Below are 13,954 nucleotides of genomic sequence, written 5' to 3'. Positions count from 1 at the left end.
AAGGTTCCAAAAGCAACATGTACTTGGCTGTGTTGTATGGTTTAAATTATTAGGGCTAGTCTCCTCAACTATGCATGTAGCCAGAAACACAGGAATAGAAAATAAGAACATACAAGTGCAATGCACTGGAATTAACATAGCTACGGGACCCATATCTTTTGCAATTTCTGAATTTTTTTGACCTTATTGTTGCTTAATGCAGCTTTTTGCATTTCATTTGCTATGCATTTTTTTAAAGGTCAAAGAGGCAATGAAACGAAGTTTGGGGAAGTGGGGACAGAGGAGGAGGGATGAAAATAAAAAAGGTCAAGGAAAAAATGCTGCCAAGCTCCTAGCTTGGTTAGTGGAAGCTCATAACTCCTTGAACCAGTCATTCACACTTAGGGTGAAATTCACTCGTGCAATAAACTGGCATAACAGCTATGCACCGCCTAAGCAAAATAGGTCTTAAATTGGATGCAAGTGACACACAGACCTTGTGCTGATCCTGTGCATGGGGTGAATTTCACCCCTAAACAGCACCCAGTCTAAATGGATGTGCACTTAAAAAGATGCACAAGTACCGAGTGCCTTCCTAATTAGTGTTCGTTCATCTCCTGCCCTCAGACATTTTTCTACTGCACATGGTCAGTGTTCAGTCTTAACAAAGATCATAGGCCTTTGAAATCAAAACCTGTTAAAAACAAAGGGCCAGATTTAGTGTTTAGGTGACTAACAGATAGGGATTTATAAAAGCACCTAATTGAATAAAGCATTTCACTCTCATTGACTGTCAGTGGGAGTTAGACACGTGACCTGCTTTGATGCTTTTGTACATCACACTACATGACTATCTATATCGTTAGGCACCTATATCACTTTGTAAAATCTGGCCCAAACTGACTAGTCCTCAGTGAAAACTATGTCTAGCCCACGTTTCAGTTTTCATGTCATCCACTATTACTGAAGCATTGTTCAGATAGTGTGTTTAGAATAGTTTGCAATGGGAAAAATATATTTGTTATGGTCTAATGATTCCAAATATGGCTGAAGTCATTTTGCTGAAACTTAAAACAAAAATTAAAACAAACTCCCCTATCCCAAAAGGCAAATTTCATAAAAATTGGATGTGTGTGAGACAGCAGAAGGGTAAGAGTGATGGGTTCATAATGGAAAGTGTTTTTCAATATTGGATTAGATGAGAGACCTAAAATGTCTAAATGCCCAGATTCCGTTTTCTACATGTTTGCTATGGCCCCTCTCCTGCAATGAGTCCTATGCCGGTGGACCCTCATTGAAATCAGTGGGGCTTAGCCTATTCACAAGGTTTTTGTTTGGTTCCCCTCACCCCAACAAGAGTTCATGGCAGCATCTGGGTCCTTGGCAATGTGTCAGTGGGAAATATTTCCTGTGTTACTGTTGAAGTGAAGGACTTAGCCTTGGGAAAAAAATATCATCCTTGCATTATGAAATAATTCTGCACCATTGATCAAGTTGCTCTCAAGACCGGATTCTTTGAAATGTATATTGTACGTGAATAATAGACCTCAGGGTTTATTGTATTCCTTCAGTTCTTGGCTGACAGACCCTTTACAGAATCAAATTGAGTTGTACTGAAATATTTGTGGCTAAGGACACCAAGATTCTCCTCAATACACACATTTTAAGAAATCTAGGCTTTCTTCGGTGACCCATATTTTCCAGCAACCCTTGACCCCATGGCACTCAGTATTTAAAGAGATTTTTCCATTGAGTTATGCGATACGGCAGCCTCATTTTTCTCCTGTTGTTTTCTGTAATCATCATGGAGCCTTGCCCTAACAAAAGATATGCAGCTGTAGGCACTGCTCTCCTGCACCTACACCCTAGCCCCACCAAAGGGGAAGTTAATATTGCTTGAGACAACATGATTTCCTGCATGGATTTCCTACTAGCAATCTGTAAGCTCCTCAATAGTTGAGAAGGTGGGCTGATCCTTGGCTCCACCCTTCCCTCACTCAATATGCCCCCATCTTGACCGACTGATCCCCAACTTCACCACAGCCCCAGTTCAGTAAGGAATTTAACTTTAAGCATGTGCTTAAATCCCATTGGCCTCAATAGAAGTTAAGCATGTGCTTGCATTTAAACACGTTTAAGGGCAATGCTCACGAGGAATTGTATTACTCACTTGCTTTGGGAACTTGGGGCCATGTGCCTTTGTTAGGACTTAGACAGCTCTGGGAAGGAGTCTTTTTTCTCCACTTCCACCCTCCCCACCCCGGTTCCACCTGTGTTGCTTCCCTCTGCCAATGGAAGGCAGCATCTGGTCCTTGGTATCTTTCAGGATTTCAGTAATTTGAGGCACAGGGCATGCAGATCTCTTACATCCTTCCACCTTGCATAATAGAACAGCACAGGTACCAGTTAATAGGCTAATAGGCTTTGTGCCCATGGAGAAAACTAGGAGGTTATATCTACTAGGAAGTAGATAAAGAACAATGACTGAAAAAAGGACTTTTGGAGAGTAGACAATTGTGTAAGATAAACAGTAATGCTTTGTGATTTCAGTTTGGTCAGAGGTCCATGTCCTACATGCAGGCTGGCTGGTGTTCTGGTGCAGCAAAGACATCAGACCATCCTGAGTAAAACCAGCAAACAAATCCCAGAACAGCAAGTTACCTTTCTGGAAATGCCTGATCATGCAAGATCTCAGGCACCCCATGTGAGGCGCTGATCAACCTTAATTTCTTTTGGTGATAAACATCTTGCAGGAGATTGAAAGCATGTTGCACCTCACACCATTGGGCCCTAATTTAGGAGGCTGTAGATGCAGAGACACAAGGCCTAATTCTGACGTCACAGCTGTCTATATCCATTTGTTGTCTCTTGTCTTATACTTAGATTTTAAGTCCTTTGGGGCAAGGACTGTCTTTTTGCTCTGTTTGTACAGCGCCTAACACAATGGAGTCCTGGTCCATAACTAGGGCTCCTCAACACTACAGTGATAATAATAAAAAATAATAATATTGCCACAGTATCTGAATGCCTCACAATCTTTAATGAATTGATCCTCACAAAATCCCTGCGAGGTAGGGAAGTGCTGTTATTCCCATTTTACAGCTGAGGAACTGAAGCACAGAGGCAAAAAGCCTGAAAAGTATTTTAGGCACCTAATTTCCATTGATCTCAATGGAAGTTAGGTACCTAAATGCTTTTGAGGACCTGAGATGTACAGACTAAGCAACTTGCCCAAAGTTACACAGGAAGTCTCTGGTAGTGCTGGCAACTGTACCCACAGTTCCTTGACCGCTGGACCATCAATCTTCTCTACTTACATATAGATGCATGAGCACTTGATGAGTTGTCTCCCTGAGTTCATTGGGCTTCAGTTGCATATAGTCTGTAGGCACTTTTGGATCCTAGGAGAGGAAAGCACGCTATACATTGAAGATATTACTCTTATTTAAGTGCAACCAATGCGCTCTTATTAAATGACTCATGAGAACAATATTGATGAAATTCTTTCTATGTGCTGTGAACATAAATAGATCCTACTTCATTTTTTTTCCAGTGATCAAAAAAAGGCTGACATGGCTAATGATTTATACATCAATAAATTTGAGCAACAATCTGATGGCATTGTCTGTGAGAAGACTTTTTTTTTTTTTGCGCAATCACTTGTATGCCAAGAAATAATTGATAAAAATCTCCCCTTGGATGTGTTAAAAACTTACTGTTTGCCTGGCAGTTCTGTTAAATTTCCTGTCATTTTATCTTTCAGGTTGACAGCTAAGGCAGTTGCTGTATTGTTACCTATCTTGGGAAGTTCATGGATCTTTGGAGTTCTAGCTGTGAATGACCATGCAGTAGTATTTCAGTACATGTTTGCAATATTCAATTCCTTGCAAGTACGTACATAATGCAGGCTCTGAGGGTTCAGACAAGAGCTGTAGAGCACCACAAGTTTGCAACTGACAGATCTTTAGCAATGTTTTCATTTGTGTATATTTTTTTGATCTTCCATACCCCTTTATCTCATAAGCCTGTACAATCAATGATATTTCTCCAGTCTCTGCATAAACAGTGAAAATATTGAGCAATTGATGAAGGCTTCTAACAGCCACCAGATAAACAGATACTGAACACTGCCCTTGACAGAGTTTATTCAAAGTTCATTTTCAAGAGTGAGGCATCAAGGACTAGATTTAACAGTGGATGCACCGCTGACATTTCTCAGGTTTGTAAAGTCAACTTAAGATTCTGTGATCCAGAAGGAGCCAAATAAGACAATCCTAAGTGGCTGGGTAGATCTCATCAGATTGAGCAACAGGGTATGTGTGTTGCATTTGACAAAAGTTAGTAGGAAAGAGGCCCACTGATGCAGCATACAGAACTTGTGATAGGACAACAAGATAGAAGGGTGCTGATCCACTGAAAGCATCCCTAGCCAGGAAAGGACTTAAGAATCTGCCTAACTATAAGCAGGTGCTTGAGTACAGACATACAGTTATGGGCGTGTTTAAGTTCTTTCCTGGATCAGAGATGGGTAAAAGTAGCACTTGTGAATTTTTTGGTCATCTCACAAAGGAGTTCCACAGATAATCAAACCAATAATACATCATAGGGCCCCAGCTAGAGCTGGTTGGAAAAGGGCTTTGATTGCCAACAACCAAAACATTTTTGATTTTTAAACTTTTGGATTTGGAGGCAGACACTTTCTGTGAAAATTTTGTTGAAAACCCAAGTTCCTTAAAAATAAAGTAAAAGTTTTAGATGGAAAATTTTTGACCAGTCCTAACAGTAGCCTAATGTTGTCACTGATTAAGTTAAGGAAGAATTTGACCCATTCGTGCTCAATTGTAAATCTCAGACTGTTGCACACATGCTTAATGCAATACTTCAAGTAACCTGTAATATTATTCTTCCCTTTTTTGTTTTATTTTAGGGATTTTTCATCTTCCTGTTTCACTGTCTTCTGAATTCAGAGGTATGTTCTTCCCTTCTCCCCCAATAAACATCCAGTAAGAGCTCTTTCTGTAGTAAAACCAAGAGCCAAATGATGCTAAAATATTATTAGGGTGGTATAAAATTTGTAAATCAGCTTTGGTATTTTAGGAAACCCTTGTTTAATGCTGTTGCTTTAAGTACTGCCCTTTATTCCTCAGTCACGGTTGCTTAGCAATGTGATTTTTTTTTTTATGTAGTCACTGTTATTACAATTTATGAAATCTTCAGGAAAGTAGGAACTCAGTAAAAAACTCTAGTGCTCTGGGTGTAAAATAAACAGTGAATGAACCCATTATGGGCACTTTCTTTGTATCCATGGAAAGATAATACTTTGTACCTGAGAAATAAAAATAAATAAATAATAAAAATAAAAAATAAAATAAAACCAGATTAGGATCATCATTTCCTGACTGCCTTCTAATGCCTCTTTCCAAAGGTTAGAGCCGCCTTTAAGCACAAAACCAAGGTGTGGTCCCTCACCAGCAGTTCAATTCGCAACATCAATGTGAAACCCTTCAACTCCGATATCGTAAGTATTCCCATCAATGCCATTTTTATCCTATTGTACTGGCTGAAAGGTTGTAGAGCAAAGCTGTGAGACTAACTGATTTTTCTGGCAGTTCTGAAAAATCAAAAGAATTGTGTGATTTGGTCAAGCTGAAGTTAAAAAAATATATTTGGGGTGAGGAGTGGGGGATTTTCAGCAAAGTGAAAAAGTTGGGAAAACTTCATTTTGTGTCTAAGGAAACGTTTTTGCTCAGCCTGAAATTATGTTTCATTTTGAATATAAGCAAAGGAATTGAAGGGCTGCATTCACAAAACCAGGGAGCAGGAGATACAGGATTCAACAAAAGAGATAGAGAGAGGCCCAACCCAGAATAGCCAATAGCCTGGTGGTTAGGACACACACCTGGGAGGGGAATGACGGGGGTTGCAGTCCCTGCTCCCGAGCTGGGATTCAAACCTGAGTCTCTCACATCCTCAGTGAGTGCCCTGAGCACGAGGCTAAAAGTTATGGGGGAGGGGAGGATGGTGACACCACCTTCTCCTTCACAGTTTTGTGTAGCCCAAAAAATTGAACATTTTTTGACAAACATTTTGCCCAAATTGACACAAATTGTGGCAAAATATTTCATTGGATCCAGATTTGCTTTTTTTTTTTTTTAATGGAAAAAAAAAAGTTTCAGCTGAAAAATGCTGCCCAGCTCTAGCGTGATCTTGTGGAAAGAAAGATGAGATGACGGGGACACAGGAGTTAATTAGCACTTGTCTCTACTGCGTGTTCTACAGCCAGTTGCGATGGACAAGTGTTGTGTTGTGACTATAAGAGATACTCTGAAAGCAGAGGACTAAATTCTGTTCTCTGATAAGTCAGTGAGTAAAATTTCTAAAAACGTCAGACTTGGGGCCTGATCCAAAGCCTACTGAGGTCAATGAGAGTCTTTCCATTGACTTCCACGAGCTTTGAGCCAGGCTCTTGAAGAATGTTCGCGCTATTAACTTCAGCTGATGACCATTGTTTTTGGTTAGGGTTAGAGCTGGTTGAAAGTCAGAATTTTTGTTTCATGGGAAATTTCGCTATATCAAAATTTTTGAAATTTTCAACCAAATGGAAATGTTGCAATAGTGTTGGTTTCAGCCATGAGCTGGCAAGGCTTCCAGGATTCGTGATTCCAGGACAGCCCTGCCATGCAGACTCCCCCGTGGCCAGGGACTCCATGGCTTGCAGGCTCCTAGGCCAGCTTGCTCTTCAATGCTCACAGTAGTTGGCTCACCGATTGCCCAACTCCCACAACCTTGGAAGCCATCTGCCCCAAGATTTGGACAGGCTAAGGAGCTGGCTAGCCCAAGATTATGGAAGCTCGGAGGCCAGTCTGCCTGGCGGGTATGCCCTGGAACCACAGACCCTGAAGCCTGTCCCAGGACTTCCAGACTCCCAGCTTTGTGGCAGGGAACCTGGAAGCCCTGTGCGCCCCATCTAGAGCCTGGCTGTCAGGCTTCTGTGCCAGCTGATTCCCCAGGCTGCCTGACTCACAGGGCAGCTGGCTCCCCAGCCTGCAGGGGTCAGTCAGTCCAGGGAGCCAACTGGCCTGAGAATCTGGAAGCCCTGGCATCCGCAACCCTGGGGACAGTCACCATTGCAAGACTGTCCTGGAGCTGCAAATCCTAGAAGACCCGGAGTCCTGACTCCAAGGCAGTCCTTCAGATATGTGGGCAAGATGGCAGGGAGAGATGTGACACCTGCTTGACAGGCTGGGTTCTGCCGGTGTTCCTTCATGAGACCTGTCACAAGTGCCAGGTTGGCATGAAACATTTTGCTTTGACGAACTGGCATTTTCTGATGCAAAATTGTTCCAGCAGACAATTTCCAACCAGCTCCAGACAGAATACCTTTACATTTGAGTCCCATGAATGAACATTTATATAAACAAATCAGTGTGTATATATGCATTCCCCTCTCTTTCCCCCACTCAAGGAGGGCTAAAGATGTCTTGAGACAAAATAAATTTATGAGAAAACTGGCTATTAGAAATGATAGCTTCTGAAATGATTGGCAATGATCACTGAATAATACCTGACAATACATGCTAAATGGCTCCTTTATGGCTTGTGCTCTCAAGAGTCTAAAGTAATGTGGAGCCTAGATTGATGCTTTCAGGCTTTCATGTCCTCCAGGCAATAGTGATTTACCAAAAGAAGTAAATCCAGTTTCAATACTATTTTGTCTTCCAGATGACTGGGAATAGGCCAGGTACAACTCCTACAAAGATGAACACCTGGGACAAGAGTACCAATTCAGCCAATCAGATTGATTTATCAGCAGTCTGATATTAGACCCAGATTCTCTCTGAAAAATCAAGCCATCCCTTCAGGACCTCCAATACAGTGCCCCCCCAGGATTTTCTCACCGTTAATGCCAGTAGGAACTGCTCTTCTAATCACTGCCTAATAAATTGGAAATTGCCATATTGCTTTGCCGAGTATGTACAAGTCTGTCTTCATCTGCCTCCCTTCCAGGATGTAATGCAATCAACCATTAGCAATAGCTAATTAGCAATAGCTGCAGAGTAACTAGCTCTACTGTACACTGGATGGTTTTGTCAGTGACGATGACAACACTAGGGATGGGAAGGTTATTGCGATCTAAATCTAAAGGTCACGTATTTCAGGAAAGATGCATTTTTATGCTCTGAAAATGAAATGCTTCCAATTGTGATGTTGTAACAGGACTATTCTTGTTTAGCTGTGTACTCTCTGTTTACATGTAATATCTTAAGTAATCCAGTTATCCCAGAAAAACTTATTAACACCACATACTGCCAACAGGCATTTTATTGGAACATTGTAAAGAAGCCAGACCTTGAGGGAAAAAAAGAAAAATTCCAGCCATTCAGCCCACTCTGTAGACTTGGGACAAGTGAAGTAGATATACACTAGGTCTATATACACACAAACCATGTGTGCACACACACAGACTGCTAACTTTTTAGATATTCCTTTTTCCAGATCTGCAATAGATATAAACTGCCCTGCCCTGCTCCAATCCGCAATGTTAGTTTCATTTAAAGGGTGATTTCTGTCTGATGACAAACCATAATAGAAGCTAGTTGTCTCAGTCTTTCAGACAGATCAACAATGGTCCATCACATGCATTTCACAAATGGAATTGATCTGTAGCTTCTGGAAATCAAAACCCACACTGTGACTTATCTTTTTCCTTTTAGTGGTCAGAATGAGACACTGAATTCCAACAAAATACTGTGAAGGTAGCAAGACTGAAGATCAGTCTGTGTATTGGTATCTACAGACAGCTTTTAAACAGACCTCAAGACAGTCTTTTGTGGTTTAGACTCTACTCAGCATTCAGCAGCTTTTGCTTCTAATACAATTATGTAGTATCTTCATGGGGGGAAAAAAAAGACGCATTTTTCATGGGAGCAATGTCTTCCTGGTTCTTGTAGACTGTCAGTGGGTAATTCACCGAAGGTAGTTTGGACACACTGAGGCAGACCCTCAGCCACACTATTATTGTGCCCACCCAGCGGAGTTGGTGGGGAGGACAAGGTGGCTTTTGCCATGAATATGCCCCTATTATCTTGAGGCTGACCAGGGGCTAATTTGGCCTCAAAAACATGCATCTTGCTCTATTTGCTCAGCAACAATGGTTCCAAAGAGAACACTCCACCAACTCAGTCTGTTCAGACCAAAACGCCATTGCAGCCACATCTTTTCTCTTTGCCATATCTCTAACGCCCCCTACCCATGCTGTCCCATCTCACCCGGGGATTCCCCTTCAGTAGGCAAATCCCTAGGTAGTTTGTGCTTACTTTCCCAATGCTTTGTGTCACCAGCTGTAAGGGGGCCGAGGATTTGACCCAGTATTTTCCAAGTATCTTTCTCCACTTAATTTAATGTTTATACTTTCCACAGTTAAGGCCAAGGCTGATCCACTGAAGTCAGTGACAATCTCCCATTGAAGTTCGTAGAAGTTTTATCATTGGTTTTAGGGGACCAGGATTTGTTCCCTAACTAACTAAAAAGTGAACCAAATTCTGCAGTTATTGCATTAACTTAAATAAATTTACTCCAGATTTACATAGGCAAAACAAAGCAGAATTTGGCCCACTGTGTCTATCATAAATACTTGTAAATACAGCCATTTATTAATTCTAAACCTGTGAGCAGAATAATTCTATTTTGTTGACAGCTAAATGTAAAAGCAGGGAAAGAAGAAAGCTAAATATTTAAGTGTCTCTCTCTCTCTCTATTGGCTTTTGTGCATAGGCTTGCTCTTAGCTCTTTGAGCATTGGAATAATTATCACAAATGTATAAATATAGCAGACCCTTGTGGAAAGAGAATGTCTGTCCCAAAAGATACAATAGGAAGAGCGACTGGAATATATGGAAGCAGGTTATTGTAACAGAACTGTACTGTGATAACAGGGTTCAGAGTGTCTGTGTTGTGTGCTGATAAAATATTTAAACATATTTTTGATAATGGAGGACATTTAAAAAAAAAACCTGTGACCATGGATATACATTTTAACCCTATTACGCGATTTCTGTTCTAATCATTATGTTGTAGTAAAAGTGATGTTGTGAATGAGTCATAGAAAATACAGGGGTTTTAAGAAAAACCTGGATTTTAAAATATTTATAATTCCCACTGTGCCATTTCTCACTTTGAATGGTACTCCTATGCTAAATTTATAGCAGTGACCTAAGTTACTGCAGTAACAATGATTATCATAATCCATTTGAAAATGATATTTGACATACAGTACAACAGCATCTACTATAAAGGGTTAAGTCTATTTTTTTTATCCAGGTATAACATATAACGTGGTCCCCAAAATACATCAACAGACTCAATGAATCGTGAACATGATTTTTTAAACATTTTGGAATATGACATAGATGTATTATATAAGGAGTGAACATTCATTAAACCATATGTATTGAGACCTATTGTAGATACTGCAATGTTCCAGTACATAACCTGTGTCCCATGCTTTATCTGTGCATTTTGAACATAAAATAGTATATCTTGGTTATGTCACGTGAGTTTAGGAGTTAGAACACTGTATTATTAGTAATGGCATTGGAGTTTCTTTTCTTTACTTCTTTAGTTTCTGATAAAGTAGTAAAAAACCACAAGCATACTGTAAATGTCCATCCCCACCTAAGTCTGTTCATCTTGTTTGATTCTATGTATTTTTCACAGTTTTACTGAATGCAGAAAATATATTGAAATAGAAATGCTTGAAATGAATCTTATCCTCAATCTTTTAAAGTATGAAAATAATGCAGTTTATTTATGGGCTTGTATATGGCAGCTTTTGCAGTATTTCTTCGGGACAGCATCATTTTCTCAATGGTATGGAATCTTAATTGAATGAGATGTGAGTTTTAAAGTAGATTATGTAGCAAGAATGACTTTGCAAGTAAGTAATAATTAAATGTTTTTTCCAAAATAAAACAAAACAAAACATCTTAATTTTCTAACAAGATTTTGTGTTTGTTCTATTTATTCATATGGGTTAAAGAACATTGGAAATATATAGTTTCTTAGGGAAGTACAAACATTGTGCCTAAGCATATCAGTCCTTACTCACGAGAAATCCCCCTGAAGTACTCACAACATGTGGCCTAGTACAGTATCACCAAGATACTATGTAGGCAACATTTTTGTTTTAAACTTTATATCCACAGAATATACCGGGGAATGTCATTCCCGCACCTTAAGAAAGGAGCGTGTTTGCTGAGGCTGCAGTTGAAGGATTATTTTTTGTAACATGGTCATTCCAATAGCCGAGCCAGGACTAATTCGTAGGGGGCCAATTGGCCTTCACATTGTAGGTTATGTTTGGATGACCCGATACCACTGAGATCATGGATAGTGATTGCTGTAATTGCCCTCATTCAGACAATGGGTGTGATAAATAGCATTCTGGTTTGTCATAGTAGGGTAGAGCATCATCATCTATGGTAAAATCCAGAAAGGAGGAGATTTCTAGATGCATGAAGCTGCTCAGTGAGTTGGGACAGTGACCGCTCAGATGGTGCAGTGCTAGTGGCTCCGTGCATCCAGCCAGCAATCTCTGAGAAATGTAGGAACGTGCCCTGCACATACCTGGCTGGATACAACGAGCTCATAGCCCTTCTCTTATGCTAAAGCTCCCTGACCTCTTGTAAGCCTATTCTACCCCCACAACATTGTCTCCCCCACAGAGACTGGAAACACCTAGCCTCTCCACTAGAGAGAGAGAGTGTGTGTGTGTGTGCGTGTAAAATGCTACAGAACAGGAGAAGACTGATGCAAGGAGTTAACATTCCATGGCAATTTGCAGTCTTACTCCGGGGAGCATCCATATTGAGCGGCTGCTCCCTGACTGGCAGCCGTGTTAGTCTGTATTTGCAAAAAGAAATTACTAACACGGCTGCTACTCTGAAACCTGCTCCCTGACTCTCTCTCTCTGCATCTTGGGTGCTCACACCCCGATCCCCCACAATATATTTTTTTGCCCAAGACTACTATTGGCTCAGTGCTAGGAGTGGTAGGAGAGGGGAAATCATGAAATGTAGCTACCAGCCGTCCCTGTTTTCCCACCATCTCCCATTCCATTTCCTTATCCCCTTCCTCTCCTCTAGGCCCTGCAGTGAGAGAGAGAGAGAGAGAGAGCACCTGTTAACCACTGAGGGAGACACATTCTCTCTAACCTTTTACTATGCTGTGTACATCCCTGCTGAGGTGGCGGTCGGACTATTCAATGCACCATGGCATGTGAGCATGGAGGAGCAGAGCCCAGTAGATCAGCAAGGAGCAGTTAAATTTCCCACTACAGGTCATAGAAGCAGCAAAAATGTACAGAAACCTTTAGAATCAGTAGAGTAATGCCTAATGGGAAGGATTCAATGATTCCAAGGCCAGAAGGAACCGCTGTGATCATCCAGTCTAACCTCCTCTATAACACAAACCATAGAACTCCTCCAACATAATTTCTTAAGCATACATTTAAAAAAAAACATCCAAAAACATCCATTGATTTTAAAAATTACCATTGATGGAGAATCCACGAAGATCCCTTGTAAATTGTTCCAGTGGTTAATTACTCTCACCGTTAAAAACGTACACCATATTTCCAGTCTGAATTTGTCTAGCTTCTAGACAGTGGATTGTGTTATACCTTTCCCTGTCAGTGTGAAAAGCCCATCTGTAACTATTTGTTCCCTATATAGATATTTACAGTCTGTAATCAAGGATTCTCCTAATTGCTGCAGAATTCTCAACACACAATCCCTGTGCTCAGGCTGTGAGCTATGCAGTGAAATTAAGGTGACCAGATGTCTCGATTTTTTAGGGACAGTCCTGATACTCAGGACTTTGTCTTATATAGGCCCCTATTGCCCCTCACCTCCTGTCCTTATTTTTTACACTTGCTATCTTGTCATTCTAGGTGCAATTCACCTGTGCAGAAGTGCAGCACAAGGTTTAGGTCTCACTTGAGCCCTCAGAAGTAGGACTTCAGTGGTATATCCTGGAATGAGGATTCGGGCCATAACAAAGTATATCAAAAAAGCTACAAGCTTTTGCCACCCCTTACAATACAAAAAATAGCCAGAGCCTCGCGAACCAGCTGAGCGGCAGCGGAGCAGCGGGGACAGCAGAGCAGCTCACAGCAGGAGTTTGCCTGGGAGTTCGCCTGGAGTGAGCCCAGTGAGGCTTACATCTTGCCAACGTCTCTGAGGAAGCTCATAGTAGGTAGGTGATATGGAAGGGGGGGGGTTCAGCTATTGTGACCTGCACTGGATGTGCCATGTTTGTCTTTCTTCCACAGGACAGAAGCGACTTTGTCTGTACAAAGTGCAAGCTGGTCTCCATATTGGAAGAGAAGATTGAAGGTCTGGAGCAACAGGTAATGACCCTGCGTTGTATACGAGAGACTGAGGATTTTCTGGACCAAACTCAGGATAGCCTTCTAGGGGCACAAAGCTCTAAAGATATAGAGCAGGTTGCACAGAGGAGCCAAGAGGCCAGTGAAGAAGCTTGGCAACATGTGACCTCCAGAAGAGGTAAGCGGAATGTCCGGGTTCCAGTAACACAGACACAGGTAACTAACCGCTTTCATGTTCTCTCCACAGGTACCATTGCGGAGAGTGGACCAGATGATATGTCTGGGGGGAGAAAGCAGAAGGAGACCCCGCTGGTTGGGAGGCATGAGATGCGATGTCCTGAGGTTGGGGGTTCCACGACCACCACTCCCAAGAGGAGAAGGCGGGTGGTGGTGGTCGGGGACTCTCTCCTCCGGGGGACTGAGTCATCTATCTGCCGCCCTGACCGGGAAAACCGAGAAGTCTGCTGCTTGCCAGGGGCTAAGATTCGTGATGTGACGGAGAGACTGCCGAGACTCATCAAGCCCTCGGATCGCTACCCCTTCCTGCTTCTCCACGTGGGCACCAATGATACTGCCAAGAATGACCTTG

At 41.7% G+C, this 13,954-nt stretch overlaps 1 protein-coding gene and 1 long non-coding RNA gene across 2 annotated transcripts in view; one reads left to right on the top strand and one right to left on the bottom strand.

The window, feature by feature from the left end:
• ADGRD1 (adhesion G protein-coupled receptor D1) overlaps positions 1-10,092 on the top strand; it is a 252,094-nt gene extending 242,002 nt beyond the window's left edge. The window contains exons 24-27 of the mRNA XM_038374066.2: positions 3,743-3,869; positions 4,907-4,948; positions 5,405-5,497; positions 7,702-10,092. Coding sequence (XP_038229994.1) covers positions 3,743-3,869; positions 4,907-4,948; positions 5,405-5,497; positions 7,702-7,797 — 358 coding nt within the window. The 3' untranslated portion in view covers positions 7,798-10,092. The remainder of the gene's footprint in view (positions 1-3,742; positions 3,870-4,906; positions 4,949-5,404; positions 5,498-7,701) is intronic.
• Positions 1-13,954, bottom strand: part of LOC119843986 — a 146,497-nt gene that overhangs the window by 49,540 nt on the left and 83,003 nt on the right. The window lies entirely within an intron of this gene.

This window comes from Dermochelys coriacea, chromosome 15 (genome assembly GCF_009764565.3).
Source record: "Dermochelys coriacea isolate rDerCor1 chromosome 15, rDerCor1.pri.v4, whole genome shotgun sequence".
Taxonomy (NCBI): Eukaryota; Metazoa; Chordata; order Testudines; family Dermochelyidae; genus Dermochelys; species Dermochelys coriacea.
The sequence above is the reverse complement of the archived record's forward strand: the minus strand, read 5'-3'. Positions and strand labels throughout refer to the sequence as shown.